Source organism: Mesoplodon densirostris, chromosome 19, assembly GCF_025265405.1.
Source record: "Mesoplodon densirostris isolate mMesDen1 chromosome 19, mMesDen1 primary haplotype, whole genome shotgun sequence".
In the NCBI taxonomy this organism is placed as follows: domain Eukaryota; kingdom Metazoa; phylum Chordata; class Mammalia; order Artiodactyla; family Ziphiidae; genus Mesoplodon; species Mesoplodon densirostris.
The window spans coordinates 10,443,782-10,468,082 of NC_082679.1; the positions used below are offsets into that span (position 1 = coordinate 10,443,782).

General features: G+C 46.8%; 1 protein-coding gene across 1 annotated transcript; it reads right to left on the reverse strand.

The window, feature by feature from the left end:
- Positions 1-2,475: 2,475 nt before the first annotated feature.
- On the reverse strand, positions 2,476-15,015 carry IGSF23 (immunoglobulin superfamily member 23). The gene is made up of 5 exons (XM_060083111.1): positions 14,946-15,015; positions 14,017-14,119; positions 8,881-9,197; positions 4,406-4,690; positions 2,476-2,498 (listed from the first exon to the last, which is right to left on the reverse strand). The coding sequence occupies exons 1-5, from the start codon at positions 15,013-15,015 to the stop codon at positions 2,476-2,478; spliced, it is 798 nt and encodes a 265-aa protein (XP_059939094.1).
- Positions 15,016-24,301: the final 9,286 nt, after the last annotated feature.

Here is a 24,301-nt window from a genome sequence, read left to right on the forward strand (position 1 = left end):
TTTAGCAAGTGTTTAGTGAGTGCCCATCATGGACTGGCATTATTGTAGGTTCAGAGGATAAGATGTTGAGCAAAGGGAGATACAGTTCCTGCCCTTTGGGACTCAATCTTGATTGGGGAGACATACTGTCAAAATATCACCCAAATACTTATAAATTGGCAATTTTTTTTTTTTTTTTTTGGCCTCACCACATGGCATGTGGGATCTTAGTTCCCTGACCAGGGATCAGACTTGCACCCCCTGCAGTGGAAGGGCAGAGTCTTAACCACTGGGCCACCAGGAAAGTCCCTACATTGGCAACTTTTGATGACTATTGAGGAGAGGTTTCCTGGGTGTGTGCAGCTAGGGTGGGGGGTGGAATCCAGGTGGGTGGTGACTGAGTTGGGATTTTTTAATGACTAGGAATTAACTGGGTAATGAGAGGAGAGTAAAGTATTCCAGGCAGAGGAAACAGCATGTGCAAATAACCTGGGGCAGGAGAGAACTGCATTAAGTACAAAAGAGTGAGGGAGACTGGCTAACTGTTCCCTAAACTCATTTTCCCTTATTTCTAGGAACTCAGTGAGAGTACATTTCTCAGAAGCTTTCATATTACTGTGGTCACATGACCCAGAGCAGGGCCAAGACACAGGCTAGAAGGAGCGTGGGTCCTTGAATGACTGCATGGGGAGGAGTCTCCCCAGTGACCTGCACTGGACTACGACATGAGTGAGTAATATACTTTTACTGGGTCAAACCACTGACATTTTGGAGATATTTTTTACAGCAGTTAGCCAACCCTGACTAAAGTCAGTGCAGCTGGAGAGGGGGAGCATGGAGCAAGGTGAGACTAGAGATGTGAGCAGGTAATAAACCATGCAGGGCCTCGTGGGGTCACATGACCAAGTTCTGACTGCTGGACTGTGAGCAGAAGTGACGTGAGAAACTTCTGGGTCATGCCTTCAAAGGAAGGCAGTGAGATTGTCTCCATTCATTGCCACTCCCTGCTGGCTGGAATGGGGACTTGGTGGTGCACCATCTTGATCGTGTAACGCTCTAAGGATGTCAAGACCACAGGGTAAAGAAGACTGGCTCCCTAGATGACCTCACCAAGCACAACCTCTGTACCATTCCTGGACTGCTTCCACTGGGACTGTTACATAAGAGAGAAACCAACTTCTATCTTGTTTAAGCCTCTGTGATTTTGGGTCCCTACCAAGCTTATATTCCATTAAGATGGGGGAATACCTGGGAGAGGACCAGGTTGAGAGGATGTGCTTTGAGTTTGGGACACATCTTGGAGTTCATCTTGTCTCATCAGCATCCTCTCCTCCCTGAGTCTCCCCTAATCTGAAGACAGTTCAGCTTTCTCTCTGCCCTCTCCTTCCTCCCCACGTCAGGACGATTCTTCCTTCTTTGCTTCTGCCTGTGGTCAGTGAGCACATCATGGCAGATATGGCTGCCTGGGAGGGAGAGAATGCCTGCGCAGAGAAGGAAAGTTCCAGTTTTTCTTTTATCTGGATACAAAACATGTGATGTCTACATAGTCACAGAATAACCAGAACAGCTGTGGGATTCTCAGTTCTTTCATGTTTCTGATAGCCGCATCCCTACCCCGCTGCCCCCACTGTGGGATGTTAGCATATTCTTTTCCTTGTTACTCACGCTTTCACTGTGGCCCAATTCATTCAAGACTGTATGTGGTCACAGGCTCCCTCCTGGCCATTCAACCTCTGTTTTGCCAAGTGGCATTTAAATCTTTGACTTTACAGCTTCAATTTCAGGGTTAGATATATCCATTAGGAATCAACTGGGTTGTAAGGAACAATAGCACTAAAACAAGAGTGGCTTCAGCAAATAGACGTTTGTTTCTTCTTTCATGTAATAGGAATTCCAGAGGTATTTAACACAGGGCTAGTTGGATGGCTTCACAGAATCTCCAGGCATCCATTTTTCAGTGGTGTGTTGGTAAATCAGCTCTCTGAAAAAAAAAAATCCTATTGGTAGTATTTTCCAATTTCCTCGGTGTAAATACCACTACCACAATTGATTTCAGGCTACCAATGTGTCATCATTGAATGTGGAGTTAGGAAGAGATGTACACAGTGAGCCCTCATGAGCTGGCACAAGCTGGGTTCAGCACACCCCTCACTTGCCACCTGTCCTCCTCCACATGAGACGGTCGCCTCATGATCCAATATGGCTGCTTGGTTCCAGCCATCACATCCCCATTCCTGCCAATAGGAAAGGATGCTCCCTCACCTTAAGGACATGTTCTGCAAGTCACACATAACACTTCTCACATTTTGCTGCCAATGTAGTTTTACTTTCCCCTTGGACATGGTGTGCCCAGTTAAAATTGAGGATTCCGTTATTATGGAGGGAGGAGAGTGTGGGTCTCTGAGGGTAATCTTTACCGTAGTTGCCGACGAGATTGGGCTATTCTGCTGCAGCCAGGTGATCATTTACCCTCCATGTCGGGTTAGGGAAGGGGCCTCAGGATGCCCGACTCTGTTTTTCTGACACACAGAGAGAATGAGAGGTGTGTGAGTCAGGTTCACACTTGACCCTGTTCCTCCCCTGCTCAGAACCTTGCCGTGGCTCCCCAGGACTTCGCCTTGGCCTTCGAGGCCCTGCCACCTGGCCAGTCTCATCTCTCTCCACCCCCTACCTTTATAACCAAGCCCTGTTGGAGTCTACTCAATTTCCTAAGCTCACTTCCCTCTCTCTCCTACTTCCAGGCCTTTGTCTGTGCCCCTGGAATGCCATTTATGCCATTTTCTCTCCCTTGGCCAGGACAATTCCTATGTATCCTAGTGTCAGCTCAGATGTCCCCTCTTCCAGGAAGCCCGCCCTGATCCCCTTGCTTGGTCAGGCATCTCCTTGGGTCTCACAGCCCTCTGAGGTCCCCCACCCCAGCCCTGCCGACTCTGGGCATTACTGTTTGTGGACAGGTCTGTCCCTTCCTGGACTGGGAGTCCTGTGAGGGCAGGGCCAGGGCTGTCTCTGTCACCAGATGCCCTCAGCACTGCCCAGCATGGGCCAGTCACATAATAGGTGCTCAATATACATTTCCTGAACAGTTGATGAGTGAGGAAACGGGGTCTTGGAAGTATTGTCATTCTCAATGAATGTGTCAGGGTCAACAGGTGCTCCAAGATTTACATTTTTTTACCTTTTTTTTCTCCCAGGAAATCACCTCAAAACCAAACCCTGAAGCTCCCACTGAACCCTGGCTGGGGAGAGAGGCAGCTCTCAGGAACGTAGCTAAGCCAGGCTTTCCATTATCCCTGCCCTTTCCATGCTCTGGAACTTTGCTCATGTGATCCCCGCTGCCTACATGCCTCCCTGCTTCTCCACTGGCAGCTTCTCTGTATCTTTCCAGCTCACTCCATGAACAGAAATACTAAAAATAATATGCACGATAACTGCTGCTATTTTTAAAGCACCTGCTAATTGGTGTTCTGCTAGCCTCACACATATACACCATTTCAGTTCCTTATAGCAATCTTGCAGAGGTCTACACGATCACTGTGATTATACACAGGAGGAAACTGAGGCTCAAAGAAGGGATGTCACTTGTCCTAAGTCACCCAGCCAAGAAGGCACAGGGACAGGAATTGAACCCCATTTTGACGGACTCCCAAACCACTTTTCTTATCCCAGTTAACTAGCTGTTCTTGTTACTGCCGCCTGAGCCTCCGTACACGCTATTGTGTACAGTAACAGGCACAAAATTAATAATATGGATAACGCTAATCATAACAATGATACTAGTTCATGTTTATTGAGCACTCACTGGTGTTCCATAGCGCTAGGCACTCTTTTTTTAATTTATTTTTTATTTTTTTATTATTATTATTATTTTTTACATCTTTATAGGCACTCTTATTTTAAGCTGTTCACCTGCTTATCTCATCGAATGCTCACAGCTACACTTTGGGGTGGGCACTGTTATTTTCCCAATTTTATAGATGAGGAAACTGAGGGACAGAGAAGTCAAGGCACTGGTCCAAAGTCACACAGCCAGGAAGTGGTGGAGCCAAAATTCAAATTCCAAAGCCCATGCTTGGAACCACTCATTATATTATCACCTTAATTTTTTCTCCGGCATGTGCTGAGACTCAGAGGCGAAGAGGCTTCCTGAATTCACACAGCCAGCAAATGGTTGGAGCCGGGACCCAGGCAGCTGGCTCCAGATCCTGCCCTGAGCTTTCATTAGAGTTTATGTCTTTGGCTTGCAGCCTCTCATCTGTAAAATGGGCTAATAATCCCCACTCTGCCAGGAGGATGAAAGAATGAGATACCATCTTGGCTATAAAGGGTATCAGAGGGGACCGAGCATAGAATGTGGCTCAGTGGAATCAGGAAAGCTGGCCACTGACCAGCAAGGGTACAGGGTACGGGGTGAGGGTGGGGTACTCACGTGGCAGCATGATAGTCACAGGCTGGGAGAAATACATTCCCTGGCTATTCTCGGCCAAGCATACATAGGTGCCCAGATCCTCCAAGGACAATCTCTGGATAATCAGCCTCTCCCCGATCCCGCAAGGATGCCCATTGAAGGTCCATCGTAGCACAGGTTCAGGTTCGATGGAAGCCACCCACTGCAGGATCACTGAGTAGTTGAGTTCACTCCGGAGGATACCTTGTGTATTCCCCGGGAAGGTCAGCAGCAGCACCCCATCAGAGTTGGCTGTGCAAACAGGGAGCAAGGTCACGTGGGTGGAGACCACTCAGAGAGGCTGATCACTTCTTCTGTTCACCACAGAGGCATTCATTCATTAATTCATCCACTCATTCATTCACCAGTGGATGTGTTTGGAGTGCCTGCTCTGTGCCCAGACACTGGATGTAGCAGAGCTGTTGATGCCCTCACCCTCAGCCCTTCCAACTGCCAACACTGTATCTGTTGCTTCAGGGCTTTTGCTGGCTGCCAGAGCCTGCTCTGACCATGGAGGCAACAGGCCAGAGCGCTGGAGCGTGGGCACACTGGAGGGCAGCCTTCCACAGTGACTGACGCGGGCTGGTATGTAAATACCCCCAGCTCCCCTACCCTCAGCTGGGTCAGGATAAAAGCCAAGGAGCTAGGAGGAGCAGTTGGATTCCGGATCATTTTGCAGGCAGAGCCCATAAGACTTGCCGATGGATTGGATGTGGGTGGGAGAGAGAGAGGGGTCAAGGGGACCTGCAAGGCTTGGGGCCTCAGCCACTGGCTGCTGGGAGGGCTCCTTACAGAGAACATATATAATCCTCATCATAGTTCTCTTTTCGTGTTTTTTTTTTTTTTCTCAGGTGAAAGACTCTGAGGTCTGGGGGTGCTTAGGGCCAGGCATCATGGTCAGAGAGAGAGGCACAGCTGGGATTTGAATCTGATGTCGTGATGAGTGCTGGGGACCACCACACGGAGCTGATTTCCAATTTCTGTGCAACATGAAAAGTGAAAAAAACTTCAGTCCAACCAGAGAGCTCACAGAAGGCTTCCTGGAGGAGGTGGTGCCTGAGCTAAGCCTTGCAGGAGGAGAAAGAGCCCACCAGGTATGGAAACAAGAATCAATATGTAACAGCCACCTAGACTGGGCCCTTACTCTGAGCCAAGCACAATTCTAAACATGTGTTGACCACAGCTTGTTATCTTACTGGCTTGTTATATTGCGAATGAGACCCATGCTTGGGTGAAATCATTTAGTAGGGTGTAACTAGCATTTAAAACATGAAATGAAATATAATAGAAAATATCAGAATGCATCACTCATAGCAATAATTGTTATTTTATGACACTTGTCTTTCAGTGACTGGTGGTGTGTGGATATACGAACATACTGGGTCATGATATGAAACGCAATTCTTACTGTGGGTCATGATTTTAAAAGCTCAGAAGCCACTGGATTTACTCATTTCATCCTCACAATAACCCTATGAGGTAGGTCTTATTGTTATCCCCCTTTTAATGGGAAAAGGAAAGCTCAAAGAGGTCAAGTGCCCTGAAAAACTCACGGCGAACATTTGCTTACTCTGTGCCAGGCACTGTTCTAGGCGTTTGGCGTGGATTAACTCATTTGGTCCTCACAGCACTCCGACGAGGGAGGGTCTACAGTGACTCCATTTACAGAGGAGGCCGCTGAAACACACAAATGGGAAGTCACTTTGCAAAGGCACATGGCTAGTCAGTGAAGGAGCAGGTAATTGTGTTTACATAAATTTTCATCTGGGCCTTTTCTTTATTTTTAATTATACAAGTAATTTATAAATGCTTAATTGTTGTAACCACTGTTATCAGTTTAACCTTCCTTTAGTATGAATTTATATATTATTTACTTATACAAGTACACAGTATTATTTGTAGGTTTGTTTTTAGCTTGGTTTGTTTTTTAACCCAACTAATATCATACCATACATATTATTTGAAACTTCCTTTGCTGTGGTCTGAATGTTTGTGTCCACCCAAAATTCTTATGTTGAAATCCTAAAACCCAGTGTGATACTATTAGGAGGTAGGGCCTTTGAGAGGTGCTACAGTCGCCATGTGGGACTAGTGCTCGCACAAAAGACACCCCAGAGCTCCCTAGTCCCTTCCAACATGTGAGGATACAAAAAGAACTCTGAGACCCAGAAAAGGGCCCTCACCCAACCACACTGGCACCCAGATCTCGAATGTCTAGCTTCCGGAACTGTGAGAAATAAATTATTGTGTTAAAAAAAAAAAAAAAAAAAGAGCAGGGATTTGAACGCAGGCGGTTCCGGTTTCAGAGCCTGCCCAAGCTCCAGGCAGAGAACGGCACAGGCAAAGGTGTGGAGGTGGGCTTGTAGAGGAAGAACTGGCCTTCAAATCACAGATATGTAGACTGATGGACCTCAGCAGCCCTTACATGTCCTGGTGGAGGTAAAAAAATACCCCGGTGCAGAAGCGGGGTTCCTAACCGCCTCTCTCCACCTTTGCTTGTACCATAGAGGTGTTGCAGGGCTAGAGAGGCAGCGTGGAAGGAGATGAGCTCCAGGATCCCAGAGTGGTGCGAATCCTAGCTTGGCCCTTTGCTTCTACGTGACCACAGGCTGTTGATGTCACCTCTCCAAGCCTCAGTCTCCCCACGTGTGCAAGGGGGGTGGTGCTTAGAGCATCTTGTTTCTCAGGCTGTTGTGAAACCCCCCGGTGTTTGGTCCATAGGGAGGGCTCAGTAAATTGGAGCCACTCACTCATGCTTCCTGTGTTTACGCTGGCTGGTCTCTCTGCAGGAGCGCTTTCCCCAACTCTTCACCTGGCACACTCCTGCTCAGGCTTCAGGTCCCAGCTCAGATATCCCCACCTCCAGGGTCTCCCTCCATCTTTTCTGCCCTTCTTCCTTTAGTCACAGACTCCTACATTTTATCCAGGTATATGGTTGCCCAGGATAAAGCGTGCATTTTCAGCTTCTCTTATAGCTAAGTATGACCATGTGACTAGTTCCCAGCCAATGGGATGTGAGCAACCTCTGTGTTGGGCCGTAAAAGGGAGGCATCCTCACTCCTCTTCCCCTCTCCTGTTATGTTGGTTGGAATGCAAATGTGATGGGAGCTCTGTTGGGTCCCACAGGCAGGACAGAACCTAGTGAGGACAGAACAATTAGAAGGAGGCTGGGTCCCGCCACCCTGAAGCCACCACGTCATCCCTACCCTGTTCATGCCAGACTCCTATGTGAGAGAGATAAATTTCTGTCTTATTTAAGACGCTGTTGTTTTGGATCTTTATCAGCACACCAGAATCTGAACCCTGAGTATTATAGTCTCTGTTATGGACTGAACTGTGCTCCTCCCCTCTCCGCCCCCCCCCCACTCCAAATTCACATGAAGTGCTAACGCCCAGAACCTCAGAATGTGACTGTATTTGATGATAGGGCCTTTAATGGGGCGGTGAGGGTGGGCCCTAATACAATCTGACTGATGTCCTTATAAGAAGAGACACTAGGACACACAGGGAGACACCAGGGGTGCACACAAAGAAGGAGGGTCATGTGAGGACATAGTGAGAAGGCAGCCATCTGCAAGCCAAGGAGAGAGGCCGCAGAAGAAACCACACCTGCCCACACCTTGATCTTGGACTTCCAGCCTCCAGAACTGTGAGAAATAAATTTCTGGGTTTTTTTTAAGCCTCCCAGCATGTGGTATTTTGGTGTGGCAGCCCTAGTAGATTAATACGTCTCTAAACTGCCTTCTAAGGACGATGGGTCTGGTTAAGCTCAGGGCTTGTGTTTTTCTGGTTCAGGTGTGAAAGTGCAAGTCCAGAGCTGAATAGCTCATAAAAACAGAGGTGAGTTCTGAAGGCTACCACCAGAGACCCTTGTCCTTCCCCAAGTGATAATGAACAAATATTTAATGAATATCTGTTGGAAAGTGTGATAGATGACAAAAAAAATAGCCAGGAGACTTTGCAACTTTTCTCACCAAGAGGCGGAGCCTATTCCCCTCCCGTTGGAGCAAAGCTGGTCATGTGACTCGCTTTGGCCAATAAAACATGGCAGAAGCGATGGCATGCGCGTTCTGAGCCTGGGCCTCGGGAGGCCTTGAAGCTTCTGCTCTTGTTTCTCATCCTTTGCTGAGTGAACAAGCCCAGGCTCTCCTGCTGGAGGATGAGAAGGCTCGTGGCCCAATTACCGCCACTGCCAGACATGGGAAGGAGGCCATCCTGGACCAGTGCCTATGCACTCCCTCCCCAGTTGGCTGCAGAAATGTGAGTGAGCCCGACTAAAATTAGCTGGGACCAAAAGAACTGTTCAGCAGAATCCTGAGCTAAAAATACGGCTGCTATTTTAAGTTCTGGGGTGGTTTGCTAGGGAGGATTGGTGACAGAATGGGTCCCGATGGGCCCTGCTGACTGAGAACCGGGTGCCTCCCACCATGGGGCCCTGCTCACCATTGACCTGTATCTCTGCTCCGTCACACTCCTGCGTCCCCTGCTGGTTTCCAGCACCACGGTGTAGCTGCCTGCATCTTGAGTTGTCACATTTCTGATGACCAGGCTGCCTTGGGTATCCAGCGTCTCCCGGCCAGTGTGGCTGGGCCTTGGGAGGCCCTCAGGGGAGAAGATCACGGCTTCTGGCTGGGCCTTGTGCCCTCGGAACCAAGAAGTGGAGAGAACCCCGTCGAGGCTTCTGGGGACTGGCAGGTGGGCATCGGCTCCTTCGGTCAAGGGGTCCAGAGATGCAGAGGAGGGCAGCTCCGAGGAGGCAGTGCGAGCAGGCTGCCTTGGAGGGGGCGGGAGGGAGAGGAGAGAGCAGGAAGCAATGGGATCAAAGGCAGGATGCTGTCCCAGCAAGTAACCCTCCCTGTGCTGGTGAGCATGAGTGCCATCAAGACTGGATGATGACCACGGTGATAATAATAATAAAGAATGAAAGGGGGGCCTCCCTGGTGGCGCAGTGGTTGAGAGTCCGCCTGCCGATGCAGGGGATACGGGTTCGTGCCCCGGTCTGGGAGGATCCCATATGCCGCGGAGCGGCTGGGCCCGTGAGCCATGGCCGCTGGGCCTGCGCATCCGGAGCCTGTGCTCCGCAACGGGAGAGGCCACAACAGTGAGAGGCCCGCATACCGCAAAAAGAAAAAAAAAAAAAAAAAAGAATGAAAGGGAACATTCCGTAAGAACCTCCTACAAGCCAGCCACTGTCTAAAGTGTTGAACATATATTATCTTCCTTATTCCTACATCAGCCCCACGAGGCACTTACTATGCTGGATGTCATGCGGATTCGCCCTCCAGCTTGCTCTGTTCTGTTCCCCAGAAGGCTGACTTCTCTGAGCTGCATCACTGGGTATCCCTCGCCTTTTGTTTCTGGTTGGCTTCTGCCAATGGGAGCATTGGTGGAAGACAGGAGGGCTGAAGGGAGTGACCTTGAGGTAACTGGTCTCACAGCTCCCTCCCTGCTGCATCAGCACTGGTTCAATAGGTCCCTCTATTAGAGATCCTACTGGGTGACCCTCTCCGTAAACCACTCTTGGGGTTTTGGGGTCTGCTGTTCCTTTTACAGCTTCTAGCCCAGGGGAGGTAACAGCTTCCTGCTGTTGCTAGCCCCTAGGTGCTGCAAAATCCCATGTCAGTTTACCTATACCCTGCCTAGTCCCCCTATTGAACTCTCCTCATTACTCCTTTTGAGTGGACCATCTGTGTCTTGCCTCTCCTCTGACTGATATAGCTATTATACCCCCATCAGAGATGAGGAAATGGAGGTTCAGAGAATTTAAGATGTTCTTCCAGAATTTCGTAAGTGATAAACATTTGAGTTGTGATCCATGCCCAGGCAGCTGAAATTCTTAGCCACTAAACGATACTGTCCAGTGTATCCCCCATCCCTGTTTCTCTCATTTCCCCTAATTTTCCATATTGCATGAGCATGGAGGCAAACCCTTGGAGTCTGGCTCCAGACCCTAGGCACTTGCCCACCCCATTCTTCTGCCTCTCACTAGAATGGTGACTGTTGCAGTAAGAACATCAACTCCAGTCATAAAAGACTGAAAATTTTGACATAATAATAAAAGGAAACTTTTGCAAAGTAAAAAAAAAAACAACCCACCACCCACAAAGTCAGAAGGACAATGACATACTATGAAAAATAATCTGCAACTGATATCACAGATGAAGAGCCCATTTCACTACTATATCTAGAGCTCCTAGGTATCAATAAGAAAAGTATTGGCAACCTAACAGAAAAATGTACAAAAGATATAGGTTGGAGGTTCTTAGAAAAGGAAATTCAAATGTCTCGACATAGGGAAAATGTTCAGTTGTACTCATAGTAAGAGAAATGCAAATTAAACAAACCAAGATAAAACTTTTCATCTGTGAGGTTGGCAGACATCCAAAAGTTTGATGACGTGTGTTGGTGAGGCTGAATGCAAAAGGAAACACAGGGCTGGTGCAACCCCATGTAGAGGGCAGTCTGGCAAAGTCTTTCAAGATGAAAAAATTCCCATAACCATTGACCCTGTAATTAAACATCAGGGAATGTATTCTATAGATACACTTTCCCAGTATGAAATGACTAAGGTACAGGGTTACTTGCCACACTTTGCTTATAATGGCATAAGGTTGGAAATACCCAACTGCCCATCCATAAGGAACTGATTAGTAAATTATGGTCCATTCACACAATGGAACAATACAGGTCTACAAAAGGATGAGGAAGAACTCAGAGAAAGATCACCAAGGTAAGAAGATACAAATGCAAGCTGCTGAACAGTTTATATGGTATGCTATCTTTGGTGTAAAAATGGGAGAAAAATAAATATGTATTTGCATTTTTTGTAAACGTAAAGAGTCTCTGGAAGGATATATAAAAATAGTGGTTGGGCTTCCCTGGTGGTGCAGTGGTTGAGAGTCCGCCTGCCAATGCAGGGAACACGGGTTCGTGCCCCGGTCCGGGAAGATCCCACATGCCGCGGAGCGGCTGGGCCCGTGAGCCATGGCCGCTGAGCCTGCGCGTCCAGAGCCTGTGCTCCGCAACGGGAGAGGCCCCAACAGTGAGAGGCCCGCGTACCGCAAAAAAAAAAAAAAAAAAAAGTGGTTATCTATATGTGGGAGGTGGGGAGGGAAGGTACCTGGGGAACTGGGTGGGGGAGGACAGACACTTCACTCAAGGCCTTTTTATGTATCATTGAGACTTGAACCATGGGAATGTATAACCCATTCAAAAATTAAGTAAAATCTGAATAAATGAAATAAGAGAGTATAAACTAGGTTCTTAATTGTTTTGCACACACAAACGCACACACCCCAGATGGCAGGCTCCAGAACTGGATTGCCAGCATGCATGTCCCAAAACTTACTAGCTCTGGTGACTTTGGGAAACTTAGTTAACCTCTCTGAGCCTCAGTTTCCTTATCTATAAAATGAGAATAATAATGTCTCTAATGATTTTGATCTAATGATCCCCCCCCAACCTCAGTCCACCCCCCCCCTTCCAGGGGACACTGACAATGTCTGGAAATCTTTTTTTTTTTTTTCTTCTATTACCAAGCACACCTGACCCTCAGGTGTGCTTGGTAATAGATACTATTATACAGTGTTTGGGCAGGGACCTTAATTGACTTGATGGGGCAATGGAAGCTCTTGTCAAAGTGACAGGAATAAAGTGTTATACCCAAGAACTTGCTCAAGGTTTTGCTTTTCTATCTTGATAGAAAAGTTTGTTGTCTTACGCTTTTATGAAACCAAGAGCACAGGGATGCAATTTGCATAGCTGACGTCATATCTTTCTGAGGTCCTATTTCGATTTTGACAGCTTTGAAAGGTCCTCCCCTGACCACCACCTTCCCAGCTTCAGACCTGAGCCCTTTCCTCTGGGTCTCCCTCCCCCAACCCATTCCTGCCCCACCCGTTCTGGGTCATCACTGTCTGGGGATGGGTCTGTCTTCTCTCTGGACTGTGAGTCCCAGGACAGGGCTGGGGCTCTCTTGGTCACTGCTGTGTCCCCAGCACCACCCAGCACAGGCTGGGCCCAGAGTAGGCATTAGGGGTGTTTGCTGAATACATGATGGAAGGGGAAGATCCCAGGTCACGCGGTCCGTGTTCTGTTGTCAAGTTCTGGCTCTGACACAGCTGCAGGTGCCTGGTGATTCAGGGAGCGTCCTCAAAGCGTCTTAAGAAGAAAACCCCACATCGTAGCAATCCCTACTCCAGCTGATGTAAAATCATGGTTTCATTCATAGACTCTGAGGCCGCTGGACCTGGGTTCATAACCCTGACTCGGCTGCTCTTTATTCAGGGCCCTGAGCCTCAGTTTTCCCACTCATCAAGGAGGGTGGTTGATAGTAACCAACTGAGTGCCTGAGATGCCATGAGATTATGAATTTTCAGGGCTCAGGACAGTCTAACATAGGTATTAAATATATATAATACCTAAATATCCTATATACCTTATATATGAGATTTATGTACTATAATAATACCTTATATATATATATAATACCTATAAAAAATATATATAAATGTACTATAATACCATATATATACCTATAAATACTATACTATATGCTATATACTATATATACAATATATACATAATATACCTTATATATAATACCTATAAAATATATATAATACCTTATATATAATACCTATAAAATATATATAAATAAAAATATATAAATAAAAAATATATAAGATAAAAAAATATATATATACATATATATATACATATATATATACATATATATATATATATATATATATATATATATATATACATATATGGAATTTCAGAGCTGGAACAATAGAGATGGTTCCAGAACTCTTACTTGCCAGGAGCATGGCTATTTTATCTCATCTCTAATATTCAATGAAATGAGAAAAAGTCTCTATTCAATTTTTCCCCGTTTGAGCCCAGGACACTCCCTGAATCACTATGTATAAATATAAAGATAAAGATAAAGATAAGTATAAATATAAATATAAATACACCACAATGTCAAACTTGACTCTCCCATTGTCTCAAAATCTCCCCAGAGGTTCCAGAGGCTGAGAACAAGCTAACAGATGCTAAGAGCTCCCCATTCCCAACTCAGGTCTAGCTAACAGGGGTTACCCGTCACCAGTTGTGCCTGCACCAGCTGCTCTACCCCCGCCAGGCCTTGGGAAGGGAGGCCGAGAGCTCGGGGAGAGGAGGGGATTGCACAGAGTGAGGCTTCCTGGGGGAGAGCTGAGGATGAGCTGGGGGTCCCCCCTGGGGCTGGGGCTTTCCTCCACCTCCTGCCAAACCATGGAGGCCCCAAGGAAACCTCTTGGAGAGCTGGAGATGTGTGCTCCGGAGTCTGTGGGAACTTAGACCTCTAAGTCTCCAGGTGAGGGATGGAGGGGGAGTGGGCTGGGTGGAAATGGCCCACGCCTCCAGCATTTGGTGGGACAACAAAGATGTTCAGGAGTTTTCCTTGAGCCAGTGTGGATGCCTCTGAAGGGAGCTGGCTGGAGGCTGTCCTGGCAAAGAGCCCCATGGGAGACGACCTGCTGGGTGGATTCCCCACCCAGAAAGATCTAACCATCATGCCTCAGCCACACAGAAGGCCGTGTCCCCACCTTACAAAACTACAGCAGCCAAGCTGAAACTTTCCTGCCCCTTCCTTGCCTTCCTGTCCTCTGCGCATGGCCTTGGGGGGCGGGGTGGGCACAGACCTCAGCTCTGGGTGGGGAGAAAGGACCCACAGAGAGAAACAGGAATGAGGCCCACCATGTGCCACCATGTCTCCACTGCAGTCTGACCCAGGCCAGAGCTGGCGACGAGGTGAAGCCTTCAACTGTGGGTGGGGTTTTGAAATTACACAGAACTGGACTTTTTAAGACCTGGAAAAAGAGGCAATTCATTTATTCTCTGAGAGGCAGATGTGGGTGGTCTCTGGAAAGTGTGGTCTTGGTGGACGGACCATCTGGGTTCGAGTCCTCCTTCTGTTACTTTCAATCTGTGTGGCCTGGGGAGGACCCATAACCTCTCTGTGTCTCAGTTTCACTCTATGAAATGGGGATCAGGTGGCTCTTGCCTCACGGGGTTAAGAATTAAATGTTACTATAAGAAAGCCACTTAGAACAGGCTGACATGTAGAAGTACTCAGTCACAATGACCTCTTTATATTATGATTGTTATTTTATTATTCTTATTGTTTTAAAATTATTATTAGATGTGGATAGCTAGGGTGAGACATGGTGCTCTGGTGGAAAGGGACTGGGATGGGGTCCTGAATTCTGATTTTGCCTTTGCCAGTCACGTGCACTTGAGCGAATGACCCCACCCCTATTTGAGCCTCACTTTCCTCCTTTGTAGAAGGGGTCAATTGCACGTCTCTTGGGGATTTCAAGAGCTCCTGTGTGTCGGGCGCCCGTGCTGCATGGGCTTTAAACTGACCACAGTCAGAGCTCAGAGAGGGGGCGTCTCTGATTTGAATAAAGGCTCTCCCCGGGGATGTCCCCTCTTTGCCTCCAACCCGTGGGTGCAGCCCCTGTCTCTCACGCACCTGTTAGAAGCATCCTTCTCCAGGCGGGGCTGTGGCCGGAGCCGGCGGCGGCGCCCAGAGGACACCTCATGCCGCTTTCCGCCCTGCGGCGGCTCAGGGGAAGTCGCCCTGTCGGGAGTGGGGTCCCCTAGAGCGCACAGTCAAGTATGCAGCCTTGGCCCCGCCCCCGCACTGGCCCCGCCCATTCCCGGCCCAACCTCCGCCTCCCCAAGTCTCGGGCTCCAGTTGCGGGCTGGGAAGTCACCGCCAGGTGTGCACTCTTCTCCAGCACTGGGTTGGTGGCAGTGTGGGTGGGGAACAGGCTGGGGCGGGGTCCCTGGAGAAGGGGCTCTCCTCTCTGCCTCCCCCTCCCAGCCCCTCCAGGCCGGGAGAATGGTGAAGATGGAGAGTGGGGCGGAAGTGTTCTGCCCCTGTAACCCCACATCAGAGGCAACAACCGGCCAAAGGTCATCAGGTAGGCGGTGGTGGCTGGGCCTCATGCTGGCCTCCTGGCTTTGCTCCAGACTTGGTGACTATTGGCTCTGAGCCTCTGTAAAATGGGGGTGTTAATAACAGTGCCTACCCCAGGGGCAGAGGGGCCCATGGACATCAGGTGCCCAGCAGAGTGCCTGGCATATTGTAGGTGCCCAATAAATGGCTGTAGCTATTACGATAATGCGAATTATTATTAATATTGGTATCTAGGATGTCCTGGAGTCATGATCAGAAGCCCCTTTCTCAGAGCCTTGCTCATACTGTATCCTGAATTTTGGATTCTGGAAGGATAAGCCACAAAAGCTTCCTTCTCTCATCCTTTTTACCCTCCAGGCCCATTCTTTCCTTCTTAAGTTAATAATAGTATTGTCCAAATAATAGCTGATATTTACTGAACACCCGTTGTGTGCCAGCCCTAGCTATTGCGTTTTTTTTTTTTTTTTTTTTTTTTTTGCGGTATGCGGGCCTCTCACTGTTGTGGCCTCCCCCGTTGCGGAGCACAGGCTCCGGACGCGCAGGCTCCGGACGCGCAGGCTCAGCGGCCATGGCTCACGGGCCCAGCCGCTCCGCGGCATATGGGATCCTCCCAGACCGGGGCACGAACCCGTATCCCCTGCATCGGCAGGCGGACTCTCAACCACTTGCGCCACCAGGGAGGCCCAGCTATTGCGTTTTACAGCTGTTGTCTGATTGAATCCTCATTGTAACCTTGAGGGGCTGGTATGATCATCCTCATTTTCCAGCAGTGCACAGAGGCTAAGTGATTCACCTAATGTCACAGAGCTATTCACAGTGACTTTTGTCAGTACTTGGAGCGAACCACCTCAGGACCTTAACACTTGCTACTCCCTCTTGGAGGCTTTCACAGATCATCTCATGGCTGACTGCATCTCATTATTCCAGTCTCAAATCAAATATCAACTCTCCACAAAGGCCTTCCCTAATACCTACTGCAAGTCAGGCTTCTAGCTTCTTGCTAGCAAGACACACTGCTTTCTTTTCTTTACAATATTTACTGCTATCTGAAATTACTTATTTCTTTGTCCACTTGTTTATTATTTGTCTCTTATCCCCCACATCCACCTCCCTAGCTAGAATGTTAGATCCAGGAGGGTAAGGATTTTGTTTGGCTTATGACTGTTTTCCCCAGGGTCTAGAACAGTACCTGGCACATCATGGGTGCCCAGTTAATTTCCTTTAGCGAATGCATGAAAAAATGAGTAAGTGAGTGAGTATAATGAGAGTGTTGGAATTTGGACTCAGATCTGACTCAGAAGTTCATGCTTTTCTCTCCCAGAGATGTCCAGGTTCTACCTCACCCTGGGGCAAAGTCTCCCCCATGAGTCTCTAAAAGTAGTCATTATCAAGTGACGTGGTTATGTCTTTATTAGTATTAGCCATACTGCCTCTTTTTTTGATTTTTCTGAAGGCCTCTGCTAGGGGACCACTGATGGGTAATAAACAAGTATTTGCAACATGATTAATAACCATCTATGGAGGAGGACCCTGTGGTTTCTGCTCCACCAGTACTCACTCTCTTTAATCCGGGTAACAGCACCTGGAGCTTTTTTTTTTTTTTTTTGTGGAACGCGGGCCTCTTACTGTCGTGGCCTCTCCCGTTGCGGAGCACAGGCTCCGGATGCGCAGGCTCAGCGGCCATGGCTCACGGGCCCAGCTCCTCCGCGGCATGTGGGATCTTCCTGGACCGGGGTTCGAACCCGTGTCTCTTGCATCGGCAGGCGGACTCTCAACCACTGCGCCACCACGGAAGCCCGGAGCTTGTTTTGAGAAACCAACTTCCTCCCGGTTCCAGGGAGCTGAGGGGCCCACGCCTGGCTAATCAGAGCCCTTCACTCTTCAACCACAGTGATTGGGTGAGGGCTGGACATGTGACCCAAGCCTGGCCAATCAGAGCATTTCAACCCCGTGCCTCAGTGATTTCTTGAAACTTGGGCATGTGACCCAAAGCAGGCCAAGGGAGAGCAAAATGAGGACTTTTATTGGAACTCTGGGGAATATAGCACTTCTTTCTCCTGGGCTTGCTAAGCTGAAGGGATCTAAGTGTGGAGCTGCTGGGGGCCCTCTTTCTACCATGAGTAGAGAGGCTGTAAGAGAATGAGGCCAACACATAGGAAAGCATAGCCAGAACGGACAGAAATTTCTGGTGATATCATTTAAACACCTAGATCCAGCTGTGCCTGAAGTTGGTAATAATGCTTCACATTTTGTGTTATGTGAGTCTATATATTCCCATTGATCTTCTGAGGACAGTTTCATTTGGGATTCAGTTACTTGTCTCCAAAAGAACTTTGATTGAAAGAAAAAGTGAAAAAATAAAGTTTTGAGAGCATATGATTTGGGATCTAGCAGAGCCTGAGGATGCGTAGGGGAAGCCCCCTGTGGAGAAGATGGTTAAACTGACCCTGGGCGAGGAGGAAGATTTAGCAGGTCAGTGTTTCACAAACCTCAGTCTTTCTCATACCACATCATAATTCCTTCCATATGCACACCCACGTACATTTTAATTTATTTACTCAATATTTTTCTTTAAAACAACTAAAATAAGCTCAACTCAGTTTTGTTTTTGTTTTGTTTTTTGCGGTACGTGGGCCTCTCACTGTTGTGGCCTCTCGCATTGCGGAGCACAGGGTCCGGACGCACAGGCTTAGCAGCCATGGCTCACGGGCCTAGCCGCTCCGCGGCATGTGGGATCTTCCCGGATCGGGGCATGAACCTGTGTCCCCTGCATCGGCAGGCGGTCTCTCAACCACTGGGCCATCAGGGAAGCCCTCAACTCAGTTTTTAAACAGTAACGTTCACAAAATTTTATACTTATATGCCGATTACATTAATGCAGATGAAAATAAAAACATAATGATGAAAATAAAACGTGTCCACATAAATGTAAAGTTTTGGTGTGTCACAAAAAGAACACGAGCCTGTTTGTTGCATAACGATGTGAAGATACTTAATACTACTAAACTGTACCTTAAAAATGGTTAAGATGGTAAATTTTGTATCATGAGGGTTTTTAAAAATCACAAATAATTTTAAATTGTCTTTTAAAAAACAAAAGAAGGCCAGGAACAGTCATGTGCATAGCTTGCCTCTACAGTCTAAAATAAACCCTTGCTTATATTCCAAGAAATAGCTAAATTATGTAGAAATCATAACAAACCATCATCAAGTCCATAGTTAACTTGGGGAAGGGATTGACTGCTTAAGTAGGAAGAAAGAATGCAAATGGAAGATGTAATATCTAATAAGTCACTTCTCTTTCATTAGGGTCAAATAGCTTAGTCTACCGTCACTAGTGATATCATGTGAGTACTATGTAGCTCCTAATATAATGTGATAAAAAGGGCACTTCACCTCTATGGTATTTCTTGCCCCCCCCCCAACAAACCCATAACTCCAGTCTAAGTATGAGAAAAACTCAGACAAACCCAAATTGAGGGACATTCTACAAAATATCTGACCAGTATTCCTCAAAACTATGACAGCCATGAAAAACAAGGTAAGACTAAGAAACTGTCACAAAGGAGATTCAGGAGTCATGAAAACGACATGTGATATGGTATCTTGATTGCATCCTGAAATAGTAGAAGGATGTTAGTGGAAATATTGGTGCAATTAGAATAAAGTCGAGAGTTTAATTAAAAATTACACGAGTCCCACTTGGAGGAAATAATCATGGCATGACAATTGCTAACATTTACAGAGAACTCAACTCTGAGTGGGGCACTGCTCTAAACACTTTACAAATATTAGTTCATTCATCCCTTCAACAGCCCTCTGAGGCGGGTGCTGCCATTTTCCTATTACAAAGGAGGAAACTGAGGCACAGAGAGGGTAAGCGTCTTACCCAAGGCTACACGGCTGGTGGATGGCTGGGTAGACCCAGCTGTCAGATTCTGGAGTCTGTGATCTTAAACATTATATACAACAATCTTTTAAAGTCATTTGCGGGGACTTCCCTGATGGTCCAGTGGCTAAGAATCTGCCTTCCAATGCAGGGGACTAGGGTTCGATCCCTGGTCGGGGAACTAAGATCCCACATGCCGTGGGGCAACTAAACCTGTGTACCGCAACTAGAGAGCCTGTGTGTTGCAAGGAAAGATCCTGTGTGCCGCAACTAAGACCCGACGCAGCCAAAAATAAATAATAAAGAAACAAAGATTAAAAGAAATAAAGTCATTTGGGAAACTAACACATTGTAAATCAACTATACTCCAATAAAATTAAAAAAAATAAAGTCACTTGGGCCTTCTAACATCCTTATTATTGTTTTCATCTTTTCATATGAGGAAACAGAGATACATGGATGAGGTTAAATAAATTGTTCAAGGTCACACAGATGTAAGTCACATTCACCCCAAGCCAGCCTCACTTCCTTCCTCCCATCCTCAAGACAATGAGGCACAAGGTCAGATCCTGTTTGCTTGGCTCCTTGAGTCCTTGTAGCATCATTTATTTCTCCTGCTCTGTGTGTGTGTGTGAGCATGTGTGTGTGTGATGGTGTGTTGAGGGGAGCAGTAAAGCATCATTTTATTAATAACACGACAAATAGCCAATGCTGGGCAGTTCTGGACAGAATTGTAAAAAAGCAGCTTGAAAACCAAAAGAACTCCCTGTCCCACCAGGGGCTAAGTTTGGGTGGGGAAAGCCTTATCCCACATGTTTCACATTTCCATGGAGGGATGTCCTGTCATCTGTCAGAGGCATCCACAGCCCCTTCCAGGGGTTTTGGAAATAATCTGCTTACATTTTGGTCGTCACATGCCTGAGGATGAAACAGTACTGACATTTATTGGGGTAAAGATCCTGCAGTAATAATTGGGACTGTGCCATACAACAGAGACTTGTCTCACCTGAAAAGCCAACAGCACACCAGTTACAAAGGTGGAGTTAGAGTAAGGCTCCCAGCTTTTGTCCCCACCTTCCTGTTATGAGATTGATGAGTCTGGGAGAGGAAACTAAGCTTGCGTGGCTCTCTGTTTTTTGTCCTGTTTTGTGTCCCTCTCTGTTTTTGGATCTGCATATTTTGGTCTGTTGCCTCCTGCCAGGTGATAAAGAGCCTATTGGAGGTAAGTTTATAAGGAAGAGAAACTAGTGGTGCCCCCACAGCTGATCTGTTAGCCTCCTCTTTCATTTCATTTCAGTTAAAGAAATTTTAGCTGGACCCTTAGTTGCTTGGAATAAGGACTACATCTCCCAGCTTCCCCTGCAGCAAGTGTGGCCATGTGACCAGATTCTGGTCAATGAGATGTGAGCAGAGGTGCAGTTTTTAGGTCATGCCCTTAAAGGAAGAAGGCGTCCCTTTCTCGTTTTCCCTTTCTTCTGGCTAGAGTGGGGACATAGTGCGTTGGCATCCTGGGCCAAGGGGACAAGTGCAACAGGATGGAAGAGCCCAGGCTCCTTGGCACCTTCACAGAGCAGAGCTGCCCACCAGCTTGGGCTGTTGCAGGAGAGAGAAATACATCTCTGTGTAATTTAAGCTATCGTTATTTTGAATCTGTCACACGCAGCTAAATTTTAAGCTCTTCAGTTTGGGGGCAGGAGAAGGAGGGGGAGGTGATGGCAAACCCATTGGGTCACAGGACTCAGCCATGTTCCCTGCTATTGCTTATCGTTCAGGTAATAAATCCATCATGTTATCCTCTCTCTTGCTTACTCCTGCATCTCTTTCTCTCTCTCAATTGTTTCTGCCTGCAGACGAGGACAAGGGGTGATATTTACTGAGATCTTAAATCTCCACCCTGTTGCTGGTAGAAAAATAGGTGCGAAGAAACCAGAAGTCATCTGGACCTTCTTCTGCAAAGCAGGCCCTATCTACGCAGGGGAAAGGCCAGAAGTGGATTTCCCCCTGGATGTAGGAAGCTGAAGAGAAAATGTCCCAGGGGTTTTAGGTTGTGGATTCCTTTGCTCACCATGGGAGCCTTCCCCCTTCTGACGTGCCTTCCAGTACCACAGCTAAAACTACACTTCCTCACTCCCCTTGAAGCCATCTTTCTGTCAATCTGACATACTTGCATGAGATTTGGAAATTGAAAGTGAAATGGAGGTTCTGCTTATGATGCTTCTGCCATGAATTTTGGCAAGCACAGTCACGGACAGGCTGCTGGTTTTTTTTCTGAGGTACCACAAGTGACTGGCTTTGTGTGTTTTGAGAGGCTCTCATCTCTGTGAATCCAGCAAATGTGATGTAGTTCTGGAGCTGACAATTCCAGTACAGGCCTACTCGTTTTATTGCGCTTCATAGACATTACGTTTTTCACAAATTGAAGGTTGACAACCATGTGTTGAGCAAGTCTATTGGTGCCATTTTCCAACAGCATTTGCACACTTCGTGTCTCTTGTGTCACATTTTGGTAATTCTCACAATATCTCAAACTTTCTCATTATTATATTTGTTATGGAGATCTGTGATCGGTGATCTTTGATGTTGCTACGACAACTGGCTGAAGGCTCAGATGATGGTTAGCATTTTTTAGCAATAATGTATTTTTAAATTAAGGTATGTGCATTTTTTTAGGCATAATGCTATTGCACACTTAATAGACTCGAGTATAGTGTAAACATAACTTCTAAATGCACTGGGAAACCAAGAAATTCCTGTGACTTGCTTTAGTGTGATATTCCCTTTATTGCAATGGTCTGGAAATGAACCTGTAATATCTGTATGCCTGTAGTAACAGCTTTTTGATTCCCCACCTTTCTGTGATGGTGGAGGCAGCAGCTCCCCCGGTGGGTCAGTTCTGCAGTTTCAGTTCCACAGTTGTGGGGTCTGATAGAGTCAGCTTCCTTTACCTTTTCCATCAGAGGGCACCCAGCTGTCTTTCTCTGGCATGGGTCTGTCCCTTTCAGCCAATTTAAATTAATCCAATCTTAAGTCAAATCATATGCACAAGAATGTCACAGCACCAGATCTATCCTCCCAACATATATAAAACACAAGTGAAATAGCATCTCCTAAGTGAAAGTAATTTTTCTTACCTTGCTGTTTTCAGTCACAGCCCATATAGCAACAGGAGGTAAAACATTAATTTAAATGACACAACACTATTTGTTTAAATAAAAGGACCTAGCAGAGTTATGGGTGTTCTTTTTAGCTCCATGAGGGTAGAAAAAGAGAGAAGTGACAATGAAAACTGGTCTTTGCACTTTTCAGGAAAAGGGAGTATCAATGTAGATATTATTATCAGGGGCAACAGATTATTATTAATACAGCCAGTCCAGATTTGGGAGGTATTAGCAACTAAATTGTATCACGCCAAATTCATATGTTGAAGTCCTAAACCCCCAAGTAACTGTATTGGAGACAGTTCTTTAAAGAGGTAATTAAGCTTAATGAGGTTATAAGGGTGGAGCCCTAATCCAATAGGCCCAGTGATCTCATAAGAAGAGGAAAAGACACCAGGGATGCGAGTGCACACAGGGAAAAGGTCATCTGAGGACACAGCAAGATGTCACCCATCTGCAAGCCAAAAAGGGAGGCCTCAGGAGAAGCCAACTCTGCTAACACCTTGACTTTGGACTACCAGAACAATGAGGAAAAATTTTTCTGTTGTTTAAGCCACCTAGCCTGTAGTTTATTAAGGCAGCCCTAGCAAACTAATACAGCAGGTTAATGAGGGCTTTCAAAGGATGCAGCAAACATCAATTTTTGAAGTCTGGGTTTCTTATAAGACTCCTTTATTCGAAATACATTTACAAGGAGAATTTCACGAGGCAAAAAGCCTCTGCTTTCCATAAGCTGCAGAAGATTTTCTCGTGTGTGTATGTGTGTGTGTGTGTGTGTGTGTGTGTGTGTGTGTGTGGTACGCGGGCCTCTCACTGTTGTGGCTTCTCCCGTTGCGGAGCACAGGCTCCGGACGCGCAGGCTCAGCGGCCATGGCTCACGGGCCCAGCCGCTCTGCGGCATGTGGGATCCTCCCGGACCGGGACACGAACCCGTGTCCCCTGCATCGGCAGGCGGACTCTCAACCACTGCGCCACCAGGGAAGCCCCCATTTTCTCCTTGTGGCTGAGATTTTTGTTACCAGGTAGAACAGCCTAGAGTTTCAAGGCAGTCTTGCAATTCCACCCACCTCGCTTTTTTTTTTTTTTTTTTTTTTTTTAGTGTTAAGAGAACAAAGAAACAGCTTCAATATGGTCAAAACTTACAATGTAAAAGGAAATGGGAATAATATGATCATTAACAAATAGAACACGAGGCATGCAACGTTTTGCATCCATCAAAGTGAAGAAACGAAGTAGGAGAGAAAAGTAAAAATTTTAGTTTGAGCCGTTCCAGGATGGCTGTGAACCCAGGCCAGTCTTTTGGACTCAATAAACTGTCACTTTAAGCTGTAACCCATTTGGATGTTAATGGTGACATTCCGCTATCCCAAATCTTGGGGAAAAAAGCACAATGGCCTCACTTCTCAGAGAGTTGCATTTGAAAAACCTCTTGTCTTCTTGCAAACTTAAGAAGTCCACAATGGTGACAATTCCAGTCTTCAAGTCTTACTTGGGTCGTGGGTGGGGCTCTTCCCCTTAATGTGCATCTCACATTTTAAAACCTTTTAATAGACATTCCTTCTTGCCGCTCCTCACCCCATCTCATGGTTAATTGAGCCTGGACTATGATCAGGTGAGAAAATCAGCCTCCAAAATATCAGTTTAGATGCTTTTGGTTGCAAAAAATGGATAACCCAACTCAAAATGATATGAAAATCCGACATGTATTATTCTATGTAGCAGGAATTCCAACGAGGGCAGTTCTAGGTTGGTTAACACAGTGGCTCGGTGATAACACCAAAGACCCAGGTTCTGCATCTCCCTTCTCCGCCCTCAGCAGGTTGAACTCTGAGGCAGAATCCCTTCACAGTCCAAGATGG